At 45.6% G+C, this 18,734-nt stretch overlaps 2 protein-coding genes across 10 annotated transcripts; both read left to right on the top strand.

The window, feature by feature from the left end:
* Window positions 1–76: 76 nt before the first annotated feature.
* On the top strand, window positions 77–13,918 carry LOC138648761 (RNA-binding protein 14-like). Of its 9 annotated transcripts, XR_011315183.1 has the most exons (5): window positions 77–505; window positions 7,963–8,914; window positions 11,130–11,193; window positions 12,448–12,506; window positions 12,899–13,032. XR_011315183.1 is itself a non-coding variant. In XM_069738630.1 (4 exons), the coding sequence occupies exons 1-3, from the start codon at window positions 163–165 to the stop codon at window positions 11,191–11,193; spliced, it is 1,359 nt and encodes a 452-aa protein (XP_069594731.1). In that variant the 5' UTR covers window positions 77–162; the 3' UTR covers window positions 12,899–13,918. The 9 variants fall into 9 exon arrangements, 6 of the variants coding, with proteins under 6 accessions (XP_069594731.1, XP_069594730.1, XP_069594733.1 ...); XR_011315185.1 differs by lacking the exon at window positions 7,963–8,914; XM_069738630.1 differs by lacking the exon at window positions 12,448–12,506 and having other exon boundaries at window positions 12,899–13,918.
* A 2,683-nt stretch (window positions 13,919–16,601) lies between these two features.
* LOC138649815 (lamina-associated polypeptide 2, isoforms alpha/zeta-like) lies at window positions 16,602–18,106 on the top strand. Its single transcript, XM_069740522.1, has 2 exons — window positions 16,602–16,787; window positions 16,877–18,106. Exons 1-2 carry the CDS (start codon window positions 16,602–16,604, stop codon window positions 18,104–18,106), a joined length of 1,416 nt encoding a protein of 471 aa, XP_069596623.1.
* Window positions 18,107–18,734: the final 628 nt, after the last annotated feature.

Below are 18,734 nucleotides of genomic sequence, written 5' to 3'. Positions count from 1 at the left end.
TGCCGTCACGGGGCCGAGACGAGACGAGACGAGACGAGCGAGTATCGCGATAACACACAGCAAGCATTTCCTCTTCCTGACATTTGCGCGTGCGCGGACGTCATCCTGCACTGAGTACATCGGACTCTCTGCCGCCATCTTTTCCTCAAGTCAGCTACGAAAATGAGGGACGCCATTAAGATTTTCGTCGGTAATGTGGATGACAGGACCACGCAGGAGGAGCTGACTGAGCTCTTCCAGAAGTACGGCGCAGTGGTGAGCTGCGCCGTCATGAAGCAATACGCCTTCGTTCACATGCGGGCGTTGGACAGCGCCACAAAGGCGATCGAAGAGCTGAACGGTCGCGAGCTCCACGGCAAGAAATTGGTGGTCGAGCTATCGAAGCCCCGACCCCAGAACACCTGGAAGATATTCATAGGCAATGTCGGCAGCGACTGCGAAGCCTCCACACTCCGAGCTTTGTTCGAAACGTATGGGAAAGTGGTAGAGTGCGATGTGGTGAAAGGTAATAACGGCCGGAGGAGGAGGAAGGAGTGTGTGTGAGGAAAGTAAAATGGCCGCCCGCGCGCTGGGTGACATAAGATGGCGGCCGCTTGTCTGACTGAATCGTTCGTCGTTTGTAGTCGCCTTCTCCCCGCGTTTCTGTGATGCTGCGTCTATTTAACCCCTTCTAGTTTGGACCGTGCCCAGAAGAAGATGGCTGAGGGACACACGAGCCCTGTTGTTTACCGTATTCCTCGATCGACAAACGTTTAGTCGTCGAGGCGCGCGTAACGTCATCCTGTGAGGAATTGACGTTCCGCCGTTGTGTAGTGCGTCTGACTCAAATTATCGCTGTTAATAGTTTCTGGAGATGCGTGTAACGGCATCCTGTGCGTAAGGATATATTTCGAGGTCATGTAATGCGTCCTTATCGCCGTTAATCCACTTTGTGCTTTATGTGGGGACATCGCGGGGTGTCGTCGCAGTCACCTCTGCTTTTCGTTCCTGCAATGTGGGGAGCTGCGCCGTTAATTTCCCCATTCACTTCGATCAGTGCCGTTTATGCGTTACTTTTGCTCCCTGTGAAGTGCGATGGATCCGGAGGTTTCCCCGAAATAATGTTCCCGTCTAGTGCGGGGCAAGTAGTAGTCCGTTGGTGTAGTGTTAGTGTGGTCCGAAGGCCGGCTTAGGCTACTTTCACACTAGCGTCGTACGACGTACGTCGCAATGCGTCGTTTTGGTGAAAAAAAAACGCATCCTGCAAAGTTGGCTGCAGGATGCGTTTTTTTTCCCCATAGACTAATATTAGCGACGCGTTGCCACACGTCGTGTTGTGGCGGACCGTCGGAACAAAAAAAGTTACATGTAACTTTTTTTTTTTGTGCGTCGTGTCCGCCATTTTCGACCACGCATGCGTGGCCAGAACTCCGCCCCCTCCTTCCCGCTGCTCACAATGGGGCAGCGAATGCGTTGTTATAATGCATCCGCTGCCCCCGTTGTGCTGTGTTGTCACAGGATGCGTCGGTACGTCGGCCCAACGCACTGCGACGGGCCGACGCTAGTGTGAAAGTAGCCTTATACACATCAGGCAATGTTCATATGGAGTTTTTTTATTTTTGGAGTAATAAAACGTTTTATTTCAGGGTAAGTTCATACTAGGCATTTTTTCAGTGAACTTACCCTTAGAAGTTTGCTATTTTTTAAGGGTTTTTTAAATTATTGGACAAATTTCATAGTGATCCATTTAAAGGGTATCTGTCACCCCCACCCACCCCCAGGACATACTTGACCTATTAATATGGGCATACAGGTAGTAGAAACGTTACATTAGTCCTACTTGTAATGCCTCATATTAATGGTCTTATGCAGAAATGTTATATTCAGTCTTTATGCTACCTATTTCTTCCAGGCTCTAGGGCCTCCTTTCCTTATTGTAATACTACCTTTCCTCCCATGCATATCAGTTATGGCCCCGTAATCCTGCACTTCCTCAGAATTAGCTGTCATCCTCCCTTCTATGGGTGCTACATTCAGGGATCTTCTGTGTAGGTGAGTTTGTGACCTCCGCTCCAATGAGCATGCCAATAAGATGCTCTCCCCACTTCCTCCCTACATAGTCATCGCTAGGAACCATGTGTACATACATAGCGATGACTATGCAGGGAGCAAGTGCATAGGAGAGCATCCTATCAATACGCACACCAGAGGTCACTGGAGCAGAGGTAAGACTAGATTAACATTTCTACTACCTGCCCATAGTAATAGCTGAAAAGTGTCCCAGGGGGTAACAGATTCCCTTTAATGCAAGTATATTGGTAATTAGTTCTAGATTATGGCACTAAATATATAGGGATGTAGAATTAAATTTACTTTGACTTTAGACTGCCTCTTTAATAATAATAATCGTCACCTAAACAGTAGGATTTTGGAACAGAACATCTCCAGAAACTTGAGTGAAAATGGCCTTAGGCTGTTTATTGTATGTGAACACTTCAAAAATTCTTGGAAAACTTTTTTCTATTTTTGTCTATGGTAAATCATTTCTCCGTTAATTACTTAATTTTTTCCTAAAAAAAATAAATAAAAAAAATGTACGTATCACTGAGGCAGATTAATCTTGAAATCTGTTTAAAAAAAGCCTACTAGGAAAAATGCAAAGTTTTGTCCACCTTTTAAACCCCCCTCCCCCCCCCCCCCTTCCCATTTGAACACAGCCTAATAGGATGAGTAAAGAATAGAACTGAGCAGATCGATTCGCATAACCCTGCTTTGGTGCCTAGTTCAGTAGTCCATGGCTTTTGGGTGGGAGCCATGAGAACCTCATCTTACTGCTGGCGTTCATGGCTCCTCCTTTGATTAGCCGGCCTGGCCCCATGTCTTCTGTGTGTGTATTGCTGTAGTTATGACTTTGTGCCATTCCTACTAACCAGAAGTGGAGCTGGGGATGCTGGCAGATTGGAGCCCTGGGACCCAGCTCCTGTCCAGTTGCCAAAGACTACTCACATTGCCACTGAACCAGGGTCCAGCGAATCGATTTGCTTATCTTTAGTAAATACTTTTACGATACCTGCATTTTGCGATACATACTCTGCATACGTATTTGTATGGTTGGAGTGTCATCTCTATTAAGAGCGCCACTGTCTTTGCAGGCTCTTGTTCAATATTGCATCTTGTGTGGAGAGATGTGGTTTGCATGTCAGGGAAGGGAGGGTACAGTTTTCTAGTTAACCATTCAGTGCCCAAATATTTATTAGAACGCATGCATGCAACATCTTTGGGCCTGTACAATAGCCTCGATAATTGCCTTCCCGATGTGCAATCAGCTGCATATCCCCACGCCAGATGTTGGCGTTTTAGCGCAAAGTGGCACATTTTATTGGTTTTCTCAGCTATTCATGGCATGTCTACAGGATGTTTATAAATGACTCATAGGTGAACATCACAGACGTTTGAGCTGCAGCGACATTATCTCGAGCCATTGGAAATGGATAGTTGGCTTCACATGCGCAGCTTTCTATTCATTCTGTGGGATTTCTGAAAATTGCAACATAATGCGAGATCGCTTAAAGCAGTGTTTCTCAACTCCAGTCCTCAAGACCCCACAACAGGTCGTGTTTTCAGGATTTCCTTAAGCTTTAGTCACACTAAACGACTTACCAACGATCACGACCAGCGATACGACCTGGCCGTGATTGTTGGTAAGTCGTTGTGTGGTCGCTGGGGAGCTGTCACACAGACGGCTCTCTCCAGCGACCAACGATCAGGGGAACGACTTCGGCATCGTTGAAACTGTCTTCAACTAAGGCGAAGTCCCCCTGCAGCACCCGGGTAACCAGGGTAAACATCGGGTTACTAAGTGCAGGGCCGCGCTTAGTAACCCGATATTTACCCTGGTTACCATTGTAAAAGTAAAAAAAAAACCCACTACATACTCACATTCTGATGTCACGTCCCCCGCTGGCGTCCACAGGGTTAAAACTGCTTTCGGCAAGAGCGCTGCTAATGCACGCGCTGCTGCCGAGCGCTTCCCTGCACTGACTGTGTCAGCGCTGGCAGTAACAGTGTGTGCTCTGCTTTACGGCAGAAAGTCAGTGCAGTGAAGCTGACAGTGCAGTGCATTAGCAGCGCTCCTGCCAAAAGCAGTTTTTTTTTTACTTTTACAATGGTAACCAGTGTAAATATCGGGTTACTAAGCGCGGCCCCCCTCCCCCGACTCAATACAGTTATGGCGCGCAATTTATAAAAGTAAATATTTCAGCATTATTAGGGAGCAAAAACATAAGAGCCACCTTCCCAGAATGCAGCCTTAATGGGGGGGAACACGTTCCATTTAAGTTACCATATTCTGTGGAAAAATATTTAGAATTGAGTCCTCAGCGTATGCAGCATCAACAGTAAAAAGATCTAATGTTACAAATAATAAAAAAACGTTATTCTCACCCTCCGACGTCTCACTCTGTCCTCGGCAGTGCAAGCGGCAGGTTCCGGTGCTAAGGATGGTATGCGAGAAGGACCTGCCATGACGTCACGGTCATGTGACTGCGACGTCATCACAGGTCCTGCGCTCATACCAACCCTGAGACCGGAAGCTGCCGCGTGCACCGCACACAGGCGACAGAACTACAAGGGGCCCTGGGAGGTGAGTATATGTTTATTTTTTAACCTGTTACATACCTGGCTGGGCAATATACTACGTGACTGGCCAATATACTACTTGACTGTGCAGTATACTACGTCGCTCTGTGCAGTATACTACGTCGCTGTGCAATATACTACGTCGCTGTGCAATATACTACGTCACTGGGCTATATACTACGTGGCTGGGCAATATACTACGTGGGCTGTGCAATATACTACGTGGACATGCATATTCTAGAATACCAGATGCGTTCGAATCGGGCCACCATCTAGTAGCCAATATCTGCCTACAGTATTAAATAGCGAAGGTCTGTCCACATTAGTTTCTTTAATTTGCTTTTTGATGGTCAGAAAAGCACACTGCATTTGTTCGCTTAGCACTATACAATGGCTCAATGTGTGCATCCATCCACTCTGCCATTTGTGTCAGGCGTTTGTGTCAGGCGTTATCTTCATAATCTTTCTCTGCAGCACATGGCCCTATGTAAACAGGGACATGTTCTACTGAGTACATTGAAAGCCTAAGGGTACCGTCACACTATACGATTTACCTACGATCACGACCAGCGATATGACCTGGCCGTGATCGTAGGTAAATCGTAGTGTGGTCGCTGGGGAGCTGTCACACAGACAGCTCTCCAGCGACCAACGATGCCGAGGTAACCAGGGTAAACATCGAGTTACTAAGCGCAGGACCGCGCTTAGTAACCCGATGTTTACCCTGGTTACCAGCGTAAAAAACAAACAAACAGCACATACTTACATTCCGGTGTCCGTCAGGTCCCTTGCCGTCTGCTTCCCGCACTCAGTGACTGCCGGCCGTAAAGTGAAAGTGAAAGCACAGCGGTGACGTCACCGCTGTGCTCTGCTTTCACTTTACGGCCGGCAGTCACTGAGTGCGGGAAGCAGACGGCAAGGGACCTGACGGACACCAGAATGTAAGTATGTGCTGTTTGTTTTTTTTTTTTTTTAGTTTTACGCTTGTAACCAGGGTAAACATCGGGTTACTAAGCGCGGCCCTGCGCTTAGTAACCCGATGTTTACCCTGGTTACAAGCGAACGCATCGCTAGATCGCATCGCTAGATCGGTGTCACACACACCGATCTAGCGATGCCAGCGGGAGATCCAGCGACGAAAGAAAGTTCTAAACGATCTGCTACGACGTACGATTCTCAGCAGGATCCCTGATCGCTGCTGCGTGTCAGACACAGCGATATCGTAACGATATCGCTGGAACGTCACGAATCGTACCGTCGTAGCGATCGAAATGGCAGTGTGTGACGGTACCCTAAGGGTATGTTCACGCTATGCGGTTTTTACTGCGGAACCGCAGCGATTTTGCCGCTGCGGGTCCGCAGCTGTTTTCCATGCAGGGTGCAGTACAATGTTACCCTATGGAAAACAAAAACCGCTGTGCCCACATTGCGGAAAATCCCGAAAAAAACCGCGCTGAATTGCTGCGGGAAAAAAGGACCATGCCACTTCTTTGTGCAGAATCGCAGCGATTCTGCACCCATAGAAATGCATTGATCCGCTTACTTCCCACATGGGGCTGTCCACACCATGCGGGAAGTAAGCTGATAATGTGCAGGTTATACCCGGGGTGGAGGAGAGGAGACTCTCCTCCAGGCCCCGGGAACCATATTTGAGTTAAAAAAAAAAAAAAAAAAATTAAAATAAAAAAAATCATGATATACTCACCTCTGAAGTCTCAGCGCTGCACGCGGCCGTCCGGTCTCAGGTTTGCTATGCGACCAGGACCTGCGGTGACGTCGCGGTCATATGACCGTGACGTCACGAAGGTCCTGGTCGCACAGCATCTTTGGAACCGGACCGCCGCCTGCAGCGCCGAGGAGATCGGGACGTCAGTGGGTGAGTATATAATTATTTTATTATTTTTAACATTACTATTGATGCTGCATATTGCTGCATATGCAGCATCAATAGTAGGGGTAAAATCCCGCAGCGGAACCTGCAGGACAAACCGCAATAAATCTGCAGGGATAACCGCAGCGGGTTTGCCCTGCAGATTTATCAAATCCGCTGCGGGAGAACCCGCAGGACAGGACACAAAGTGTGAATGTGGCCTAAAGGTACCGTCACACTAAGCGACGCTGCAGCGATACCGACAACGATGTCGATCGCTGCAGCGTCGCTGGAGAGCTGTCACACAGACAGCTCTCCAGCGACCAACGATCCTGAAGTCCCCGGGTAACCAGGATAAACATCGGGTTACTAAGTGCAGGGCCGCGCTTAGTAACCCGATGTTTACCCTGGTTACCGTTGTAAATGTAAAAAAACAAACACTACATACTTACATTCCCGGTGTCTGGTCATGTCCCTCGCCTTCAGCTTCCAGCACTGACTTAGCGCCGGCCGTAAAGTACAGCGGTGACGTCACCGCTGTGCTTTGCTTTACGGCTGGCCGGCGCTCACCAGTCAGTGCGGGAAGCTGAAGGCGAGGGACCTGACCAGACACCGGGAATGTAAGTATGTAGTGTTTGTTTTTTTACATTTACAACGGTAACCAGGGTAAACATCGGGTTACTAAGCGCGGCCCTGCGCTTAGCAACCCGATGTTTATCCTGGTTACCAGTGACGACATCGCTGAATCAGCGTCACACACGCCGATTCAGCGATGTCAGCGGGAGATGCAGCGACAAAATAAAGTGCTGGACTTTCCCCAGCGACCAACGATCTCCCAGCAGGGGCCTGATCGTTGGTCGCTGTCACACAGAACGATTTAGTTAACGATATCGTTGCTACGTCACAAAAAGCAACGATATCGTTAACAATATCGTTCAGTGTGACGGTACCTTAAGCGCACTGAATGATCTATTGTTGATTGTTCTGGGAACATATTTAATGCGATCTGCCTGTCCAAACTGACTATTGCGTAGTGCAAACCCGGCCTTGGTCTCTGCAAATGTGCATTGCTGGCTCAGTTGGATGCCCGCCAACACAGCTTATACCGCAGTAGAACCCAATAACCCCTATTTTAAGTCAGTGGGGTCTGTGAGTTTCCACCAATGTCTGATGTGACAGATCTGGCTATGTGGATATAAGAGCAACTGGATTTAACACTGATTATTATACAATTATACTTAATATTAAGTAGGAGGATATTATACAGTGCGACTCCTTTGGTTAATTTGAGGCTTTGAGATTGTTCACTGTGGGTCATTTCTCCAGTATTGTGCATTTTATTTCATTCTCTGAATGGCATTTGATCTAAGGATCTATAGCATACATTTGAAAATATTACGATGTAGGCATTTAATAAGTTCTAAAAGATGTATAACATATTTTTTTTCTCCTCTCCTTGTATGCTACTTCATCAGACTTTGCGTTCGTTCACATGGAAAAAGAAAGCGACGCTAGGGAAGCTATCGACAAACTGAATGGCAGAGAGTTAAGAGGCAAACGGATTAATGTGGAGATGTCCAGTAAGGCTAATAAGCCTATGAGTGGTAACGGTAGCTCTCATAGTGGTCGCTCACGTAGATCTCATGAATACCAAGATGCACCGCAGAGCCGCGCTGAGGCATATAACCGCAGGAGAGCAACAGAAGCGACTTACGCATCCTATGCCCTGAAATCGCCATATGAGCGTTATGGTGGAGATTCTGAGCAATATGATGCTTACGACAGCAGAGCGCGTCCACCTTCCCCGATGTACTACTCGCGAGACAGGAGTCCCATGCGGAGGTCGCCCACAAGAGCATACTATGAGGGAGCATTGACTTCCACTGCACTTGCACAGAAGTATCGTACTCCAGCAACAGACTATGCTTCATATTCATCCGCCTATGGGGTCCAGACAACTCCGTCATTGTCGTCCGCCTATAGTAGTCAGACTTCGGCGTTGGCTTCTGCCTATGCTGCTCGTGCCGCTACTGCTGTGAATCAGACTGGGTATGAGAGTCAGACCGCTGCATATGGTGCAGACGCCGCTACATATATTGCCCAGGCAGCTGCAGCTTATCGACAACAAGCTCTAACCACAGGATACGCTGCACAGATTCCTGCAATGGCGTCGTCCTACACCACCCAGACTGCAGCCAACCCTTATGCATCCGTTTCCACCACTACTCCCTATGCGCCGGCTACTGCATATCGTCAGCAGCAAGGTACCGCCTATGACCCCTCCCAAATCTCAGGTCTTGGGATACAGGCTGCTTATTCATCCCTTCAGGCTACAAATGATGCACTCCTGTATGAGCGCACCGCTCTTTCACCCCCACGAAGCGCTACCTCAGATAGCTTCAAGAAAATGGCAGATGCTTATAAAAGGTAAGTAAAATCAAACAAGCTAGTCTGGGTTGAAATTCAGTACATAAGACCCAAAGAGGTGAAATAAGGAGTGTGTCATTTTTGCCCTTAGCAGGGAATGGACATTTTGTTTACTTTTATTTAGCCAGCCCAAGATAAATTATTGCTAGGTTTAGAAGCCAGTTAGGAGCCTGCAATGATATTCTATAGGCTGGATTCATTCTAAAACTGGGAAAGGCTTTGCACATCACTTGCAATGAAGTCGGGCTAGAACTCCCCTTAGTATTATGAGCAGTAGCCTTTTTTCTCACTGTTCTACACTACTTCCATCATTTCTCCAGTGACCACAGAAAGGCCCCTTTATTTCCCTGTAGTCAATCACCTCATAAAGCAAACTGGGTGTCTACTTCTAACTTTTTAGACGTTAGACTCTTGCTTAAACCATTCCCAAATTTTTTTTTCCCTCACCCACTGTCCCGCTTCAGTGCGTTCTCTGGACATCTGCCTACTGGGTATTTATATTTTGTAATAGTGAGGAAAGTTATAATTTCCTTAGTTTAATTTCCTTGGCCCCAATAAAATAAAGCTTATACCCACTTCCCATGCTGGAGCTGTTCCCACGGCTTCGGCATTCTCTCGCCAAGGTTCTTGTGTGGTTGTTGTCACATGACCCCTGCGCTCAGTCAGCGCTGGCGTCACTGTCCCCGCCTTCGAACGATTTGAACATGAAGAGGAAGTCTGGACTGCAGCTGATCTGACTACCTTTTCTTGTTCAATTCGACAAGGCGGGGATAGTGATGCCAGCAATCAGTAGGCGGCGGGGTCATTTGTCTCAAAAAGCACACGGATGCCCTGGGGAAATTAAAGGGAACCTGTCAGGCGCCGGCTCATTTGAAAACAGCGCTGAGGAGGCGGCGCCAAGAGGACATGAGTGATGGCGGTGCTGCGTTTGCAGCAGGGGGGGGGAGACCTGCCTCCAGGACTGATTCAAGGTATTTGGGACTAATTATAAAATGGACTATTTCTGAAGTTACAGCACCAATAACTAAAAGAGCCACCTTGTCAGAATACAGCATTAGTGCTACACAAGGTGGCTCTTTTAGTTACGAACGCCTGGGGGGGTGACAGGTTCCCTTTAAGTGCTGACACCGTGGGATTGGCACGGGAAGTGAGAGTGAGCTTTTTTTTCTTTTATTTAAGTGGCCCAAGCATGGGGTATGACAAGGGGTTGTCGTAGTAATGTAAAACCTATTTAATTATTAGAGGATGGAGTAAGTAATTGTGGCAGATGATGACGTCACAGAAGAGGGCCAAAATAGTCTAACAAGTTGTTCCACTGTGTGTCCATTCTGTACTGTTAAGTCACAGCTAGGAAGTTTTATGCTGACCACCTTTGTTACCTAACAGCTAATCATTAATGAAACAGAAAGAGCTGTGTCCCAAAGCCAGAAGTGGTTCATCCCAGTGCAATTAATAGATAATGGAAAACCAAGAATAAGGTGCTTTAAACAGGGAAACTCAATAAAACATATACAGTTTATTTAGGTCTAATTAAAAAGTATAGGTGAAAGAATAAAATAAGCAATACAAAAAGTCAAAGTACACAGACACAAAATAAATGGTGGATGAGAAAAGAAAAACCAGCATGTATACATGTAAATATCTAAAAACACAATTTGCAATACACAATGTGGAGCTAAGGAGTCGCTGGTGAAAATGCATATGTTGTTCAGAATATTGATCAAAAATTGTTCTTTAATACAAGGGGACCAAGATTAGTAATAGTAATGGTCACTGTGAGTCATAAAATTGCCCTGCAAACCAGCGAATTCAACGAAGTGCAGTGGCTCACCCACCAAGTGCCTGACGCGCGTTTCACAGATGCTTCGTCAGGGGCTTACCAACTATTTCTTTCATGTGTCTGTACTTTTGGCATTTATTGCTTATTTTGTTCTTTCATGTATGCTTTTTAATGAGACCTAAATAAAATGTATGTTTTATTGTTTCCCTGCTTAACACTTCTTTTCTTGGTTTTCTAGCATCTAATCAGTGTAGCGTTGTGCAGCCTTATAACGAGTTTTCAGATTTTAATTACTGAGCTTTAGCTGCAGACTAGTGGATAACTTTGCATTGTTCACAACTAGGTGCAGATTATCGACTGATCACTATTGTAAAACCCTGCTACTGTTTGGTAGTAGTACTGTTTAACTGCATAATATAACTTTCTCGTTAATAGCTTTGGAGGACAGAGGGGCTCGATGTTTCTGATACAGTGCTCCAAATCCCCTTCACATATATAGGTAAATAATTGACTTATCCAACTTACTAATACTATTTAACCAGTACTTAAAGGGTCATTCACAAATAAAATACATTGATCCCTGAGATGGGAATATCTGCCTCTATGGGTACACTGGAAACAGACAGTCTGTGCTATGCTTTTTCTATAATTCTTCACTTAGGCTACGTTCACATTTGCGTTGTTGGGCGCAACCAACAACGCAAATACACAACGCTGCATTTTGCGACGCATGCGTTGTCATAAGACCCTATTGATCAAGACTTTCGGCGTAGGGAAACGCTACAAGTAGCGTCCTCTGCACCCTGTCTTGTGTGTCTATATGACGCATGCGTCGTAAAACGCAGTATAACGCATACCGACGCATGTCCATGCGCCCCCCCATGTTAAAGAGGGGCGCATGCGTCGGTATGCGTCAACGACGCTGCGCCCAGTAACGCAAATGTGAACGTAGCCTTATGAGAGATTTAGAAATGGCGTAACGCTGCCTGCCATGTTTCCAGAGTTTCCAACTGTGAACAGCACATAGTGATTAGATATTCCTCTTTTAGGAAGATGAAATACCTATTTAACTTTAATACAAAGATTTTTTTTCTGGTATTATTCCTTAAATAATTGGGGGTGGATGGGATAGTGCTAGGGTGATACTTTTACGTATCTTACATTTTGTGAAGAGATGAAAGGCTTAACGCACACAGTGAAAAATGAGAGGTTCTGGCTGGCTGCAGCCACCGATATGAAATGTTGAAACGCTTCCTTCATGCTTTCATTTTTAATACAGACCTACACACATATTTCCCAGCTACAGCTATTGCCAAAAGTTATGGATGAGGAGCATTGAAATAAATTGGTTACTGGACTAATCAGTTTTTTTTATGTGCAGCAAAGGATGTGAGAACCTGGCTTTACACATCACTGTGACAACATCAAGCTGGTGAAGGCACCATTATTTTAATAACAGTATGCAGTAAACCTCCTTCTAGTGGTAGCTGCAGGCTGACAGAATTATATCACGCATGTTGTCTTTGTATATGCTGGGAGTTTGGAGTTCTGTAGTAGAAAAAATGAACTCTGCCACCTTACAAAAAAATATATAGGTACTAATCCACACCTAGTTTTGAACCCATTTTATTTGAACACTAGACAAGGAGAAGCTGATATTTACATATAAAAACATAATGTCCGTTTCAAACTGCTGTGCCTGACTAGCAGCTAAACACTCCTCTGGTACAGGAGGACTCTTAATGATATTTAGCAGCAGTGTAAGCACATAACCTCTGCACTCTGAATCTTCATGAAAACACCAGTCTTCAGGTAAAACTTGACTATAGGAAATCTCCAGTTTCCTGTGCCACATACTTTTAGAGGCATTGATGCAGATATTTTTGTAGACCTTCTAATCGTTTCAGTCTTCCGGATACTGTACTCTGTCCTAGTGACAATGCCACATGTAGTAACATCAAGAACTGAAGCAATGCTGAAAACACATTTAGGCCCAACGTTCACACATTCAGTATTTGTAAGCCAAAACCATGAGTGGAACAATCACAGGAAAAGTGTAATAGAAACAAGTTACCACTTCTGCACTTTTCACCCAATGCTGGTTTTGGCTTACAAATACTTATGTAAAATAATGAACGTTTGAACGTAGGCTCTGGGTGTACTTTTTAAAAAAAAAAACAACTCATTTTGTGTTTCGACCGCAGGATCGACCCTGACCGCCGTTACTCTGAACTATCTGATTATCGCCGTTTAGCACAGAAGCCACAGGATTCCTTCCGCCGATCGCCGCCCAAAGCTCAAATGGATTTTCGCCACACCGCCGAAACACAATCTGACTATACTCAATATGCGGCTTATAATGATTATCTAAGTGCAGCACAAGCACCCAACTATTCGCGACGTGTGTAACAACAGCATTCCTGGAGTGATGTCTGAGAAGTGTTTTTAGAATATAGGGTGATTGTTAAAATGATATTCCTCAGGTGTACGGCATATTGTAACAGAAAAGTCACTATTGGCTTTCGTTCAAGTGATCTAATTTGTTGGGATGGGCACTGACCCGTTTCGTTACAGCCCTTTCACTTTTTCTTTCTTTGTGTAGGTATCTTCTGCAATCCAAAAGTCCTTTTGTTTCATAACAAACTAGGTATAGATGTCATTAAGGCTTTCTTGATGTTCTATCTTTTACATAAGGAGAAACATTCTCACTTTATTTTCACATGTCAGATATATAGGAACTTGGGTGTTTTTGTTACTCACAATTATATATTCTAAGCTTGTGCCTGATACTTGACATGGTGTAAGGGAGGGAAAGGTTTGCTATGAAACCGGTAAAAATTGCATACAACTACGCACTGCTCTTCAGTAATATGAAATGTTTTGATCAAAAGAGAATGTTTGAGCCATGTGTTTGATTTCTTTAACTCGCCTTCTTGTGGCGCAAGACAAAGCCAATTTCCATGTACCAAGAAGTTGTTGACACCTTGAGACCAAACGGCTGTTTGCTGCAATAGAAGCCAAATTTCTATTATCTGCGTTGGCTACACACTTAGCATATTTTGTTATGTAAATGCTATGTATTGGGATCCGTATATAGCTTTAGTGCTAACTGTATTTTCCATGCAGGACGTACTGATCATTTATTGATTTATATTTTAGTTTGAAGCTCTCCTGTTGTATTTTTCCTAAACAAATGCAATTAAACTTTCCATGTTTGATTTTAATTTTTCTAGAATTATTTATTAACATTCAGTCTTCCCTCTTCAGATTACAGCCATTTTGCCTAAAGGTTAAGCTGGTGATATGTAGACTACTAATGAAGCAGTCTAGAATATACATATTTTATGGTCTCTGAACCCCTTCACTTGATTATCTTTGGTGTTTTGCATGTTCTGTAAAGTGTACTCTACTTGTCTGCCTCTCTTTACTTTTTATATTGCTCATGATCTGCTGCTACTTATTGGGATGATGGCTTATTTGGAAGTATATAATAAACTAAGAGACCATAAATAAACAGTCATGGAAGCTGAACTGGGATCTTCATTATATCTGTGTGACAGGAGCTGTATAATCATCATCATTAGTAACACTGATACAAATGTATGTGTCTCTTCTCCACCCACTAACAGAAAAGTGTGTAGAACAGTGTGCAGTTTATGGCCGGCGTCACACTAGCAAGTTTTACGGACGTATGAGCGCAGAAAATACGCATTGCAGACGGCCCAATGATTCATTATGGCCCAGCTCCTATCTGCTGTATTTTACGGATTCGTATTATACGGTCTTGTACGGCCGTAGAAAATCGCAGCATGCTGCGTTTGTCATTGTATTGCGCAAAAAAAAGCCAATGAAAGTCTATGGGGGCGAGAAAAATACGGATTACAACGGACCAGCAGTGTGACTTCCGAGAAATACGTAGCGGTGTTCTCTAGAAAAGCCTGCAATTCAGTGCGGTGTACAGTCAAATCACACTGACAGAATAGAATAAATGTGTACACATAGAATAGGTATATATATAAATATTTCAGTGAGACACATATATATTTATATTTCATACAGCGCTCGATAGCAGAAAAGCCGGTAATTCAATTGCCGGCTTTTCCTATCTCCTTCACAAACCCGACAGGATATGAGACATGGTTTACATACAGTAAACCATCTCATATCCCTTCTTTTATTACATATTCCTCTTTAGTAATGTAACAAGTGTCTCTGTGTAAAATTTGGGGGCTCTAGCTATTAAATTAAAGGGTTAAATCTTGGAAAAAATTGGTGTGGGCTCCCGCGCAATTTTCTCCGCCAGAGTGGGAAAGCCAGTGACTGAGGGCAGATATTAATAGCCTAGAGAGGGACCATGGTTATAGGACCCATAAAAAAACATCTGCCCCCAGCCACCCCAGAAAAGGCACACCTGGAAGATGCGCCTATTCTGGCACTTAGCCTCTCTCTTCCCACTCCCGTGTAGAGGTGGGATATGGGGTAATAAAGGGTTAATGTCACCTTGCTATTGTAAGGTGACATTAAGCCAGATTAATGATGGAGAGGCGTCAATTATGACACCTATACATTATTAATCCAATAGTGCGAAATGGTTAATAAAATACATTATTAAAATGTATTTTAATGAAATACACAGGGTGTTTTAATATTTTATTATACTCTTAATCTACCTGAAGACCCTTGTCACCTGAAACAAAGTGAAAAAAACAAACAATATTCCATACCTTCCGTCGTTAAGTCTTGTCCCACGCTGTAAATCCATCTGAAGGGGTTAAATCATTTTACACCCAGGAGCTTTGCTAATGCAGCTGTGCTCCTGTCTGTAAAACTTGGTGAATGAATGGAATGCAGGGAAATGTACTGTAGTTACCTCGAGTCACGGCGATGCACCCTCTGCTGGATGAACTCAAGCCTGGGAACGTTTCAGAATATTTTCCTACGCTCGAGTTCATATGAGTTCATCCAGCAGAGGGCGCAAAATAAGATGTAGAATAATTCACTGGGAACCATCTATACAAGGAACAAATAGCGATATTCATCTCTGACATCCTATATTTTGTATGTAGTTATGGGAACGAATATAATTTTACTATAATGAGGGCCAATTCGTTTCAATTAAGGTGTCCCAACATTTGGTGTATAACCTAATGGAAACTATAAATTCATTATAGATAAACGGATACATATGATGATTTTATTCAGTCACCATGACAGCACAACGAGAGAGAGGGGATCCGCCCTTCAGGGACAGGAAACCTACAGACATAAAAAGGGCGGCACCTCTCTCCCACGTCAGTTTGGTTTCCTGTCCCTGACAGCGGAACCTCTTGCAGACAGGCCCTGACAAGAGGGTCGAAGTAAGAAGACTCCCCACTCCTGGCGGCCCGGTACAGGTAGCGGGGGTCCCCTACCTCGGCCCGTCCAGGGGGCAGGAAGCACCACACGGCAGGGGCACTGCGCGGTGTAGGTGACAGCAGGAGGAAGCAGCCTCTGATAGGCTAGCTTCTCAGGCAACCGCACATACCTATGGAGGTGCTTGGCTACTCAGGGTCCCGGGAGTCACGCTGGTCCGGGCGGGGACGCGGCATTGGTCCGGGGGGTTTGCTGGCGTCCTGGTCCGCGTGTCGGCTTGGCGCCGCCGCCGCGTCCTGAAGGGGGCGTGTCCGGATGACGCGGCGGGCGGCGCGGCCGGATGACGCGGCTGAGCATGCGCAGTAGCGTCATCTCCGGCTAATGGCGGCGCCCAGCTGCGGGATCAGTCTGGACTTCAGGGAGGGGTAGCGCAGCACAGCGGCAGACGGTTTAATGGCCACCTGGGATTCCCTGCTGGCCCCCATCCGGGGGTGGTACCTTGGGGGTATTTAATGCGGCAAGCTGGGATAATCAGAGTTCCTCACCCATTCCATAATGGAGTCGCTAGAAGGAACTACCAGCCAGCAGGAGCCGCAGCAGCTGTCAGATAAGCCTCGTAGAAGCTCCCAGCGTCGGTCTAGTGGCAGTAGCCGCGCTGGTGGAGCTAAGGAGGCACGGATCTCTATACCAAAATCCTCAGCCCGTAAAGATTTGCCGGCTTCGAAGGATCCCCCATCTACGGTACCACTCATTACTGGACGGGGTAAGTGAGCTTCGTGAAAGTCCACTTAGTGATGGTTGTGTTCCCCTTGTCTTTTTTCCTCTATCAGGGGAGGAAAAGTTTGTCCAAAGCCAAACATAGGCAGTGTGCCGAATGTGCAGAGCCGCTTCCAGATGGACATTTGAGGAAGTTATGTAAAATATGTATTCAACGTTTACTGGAGGAGGAGGCGCCTGATCTAACCTCTACAATAAGAGAGATGGTGAGACAGGAAATTAAAGGTGCCGAGAGATCCAAATCTCGGGGGGCAGAAGCTAAAAGGTCATCCCCTTTATCTGAGGTAGATTCGGGTGAGCTGAGCTCAGGGTCTCTTCCGTCCACTTCCTCCTCTGAGGATCAGGAGTCTGCTCGAGCCTGTTTGTCCCTAGAAAGGGTTAACCATCTGGTCAAAGCAGTTAACAGCACAATGGGGATAGAAGATACCCAATCGGAATGTTCCATTCAGGATGTTATGTTCAGGGGTATTGAGCGAAAATCCCGAAGAGCCTTTCCAGTGATTGACAAGATCAAATCGTTAATCTCAAAAGAATGGAAGAAACCAGAAAGGAAGGGGTCGCTTCCGCCAGCCTTTAAAAGACGGTATCCCTTTGAAGAAGCGGCTTCGTCCTCATGGGATAAAGTCCCGAAGTTGGATGCAGCAGTCGCTAAGGCATGCAAAAAGTCGTCTCTCCCCTTCGACGACTTGGGAAATTTGAAAGACCCGTTAGATAGGAAAGCCGACATCTTCCTTAAGGGAGCTTGGGAGACTTCAGCGGGGTCTCTGAGGCCAGCCATTGCAGCCACTTGTACCGCTCGATCCTTGATGGTTTGGTTGGGTCACCTCGAAGATCAGCTCAGAGATAAAGTCCCTAGGTCGGAAATATTGTCCTCTATGTCCACAATCCAGGATGCCGCAGCCTTCCTCTCAGATGCTTCAGCAGATTCGGTCAGGTTGGCCGCCAGGTCCTCGGCATTATCCAATGCAGCCAGGAGAGCACTATGGATAAAATGCTGGCCAGGGGACTTACAAGCTAGAACAAAATTATGTAGCATTCCTTGTGAAGGGGCTCACTTGTTCGGACCAGTCCTAGACGAGCTATTGGAAAAAGCAGGGGATAGTAAAAAACGCTTTCCCTTCCTAGGAAGACCCTTCTACAGACGGGACTATAATAGAGGATGGTCCAACCGCAGAAGACCATATAGAGACTCCAACAGAGAATCTACTAGATATGACAACAGCAGAAGAAGGGGTAGAGGATTTATGTTTAATCCTTCACGAGAGGTTAAGAAACCACAATGACTAGCGGACCAGGTGGGGGGTAGGCTTTCGGCCTTCTACCCAGCCTGGGTGCAGATTACAAACAATCCATGGATTCTAGGCATTGTGGAGAAAGGCCTAACCTTAGACTTCCACCATACTCCTCGAGACAAATTTATGTTAACACCTGTTCGTTCCTCCTCTACAGAGCAGTTGGCACTAGAGTCTGAGGTCCGGGAGCTCCAACAGAAGAATGTTCTAGTCAGAGTCCCTGCAGGCGAGGAAGGTAGGGGGTTTTATTCCCCTCTGTTCCTGGTCAAAAAACCTGATGGTTCATATCGCACCATTATTAATTTAAAAGGCCTGAATAATTTTCTGTTCATACCCTCCTTCAAAATGGAGTCGGTCAAGACAGCAATAAAATTACTCTTTCACCACTGTTTTATGGTTGTCTTAGATCTCAAAGACGCCTATTACCATGTACCAATTCATATTGATCATCAGAGATTTCTTAGGGTGGCGGTCTCACTAGCTGGCACAGTAGAACACTTTCAATATCAGGCACTTCCGTTCGGAGTCGCAGTTGCACCCAGGGTGTTCACAAAAATCATGGTGGAGGTTATGGCGCACTTGCATGAACAGGATATATTAATAGTCCCGTACCTGGATG

Source organism: Ranitomeya imitator, chromosome 9 (assembly GCF_032444005.1).
Source record: "Ranitomeya imitator isolate aRanImi1 chromosome 9, aRanImi1.pri, whole genome shotgun sequence".
Classification (NCBI taxonomy): Eukaryota; Metazoa; Chordata; class Amphibia; order Anura; family Dendrobatidae; genus Ranitomeya; species Ranitomeya imitator.
The sequence above is the reverse complement of the archived record's forward strand: the minus strand, read 5'-3'. Positions and strand labels throughout refer to the sequence as shown.

Bases quoted from the DNA above. Each gene is read 5' to 3' on its own strand.
- LOC138648761 (XM_069738628.1), top strand. From the start codon at position 163: ATGAGGGACGCCATTAAGATTTTCGTCGGTAATGTGGATGACAGGACC. The intron at 506-7,962 runs GTAATAACGGCC...CTACTTCATCAG, and splicing joins AGAGTGCGATGTGGTGAAAG to ACTTTGCGTTCGTTCACATG. The intron at 8,915-12,898 runs GTAAGTAAAATC...TTTCGACCGCAG, and splicing joins ATGGCAGATGCTTATAAAAG to GATCGACCCTGACCGCCGTT.
- LOC138649815 (XM_069740522.1), top strand. From the start codon at position 16,602: ATGGAGTCGCTAGAAGGAACTACCAGCCAGCAGGAGCCGCAGCAGCTG. The intron at 16,788-16,876 runs GTACCACTCATT...TTCCTCTATCAG, and splicing joins CGAAGGATCCCCCATCTACG to GGGAGGAAAAGTTTGTCCAA.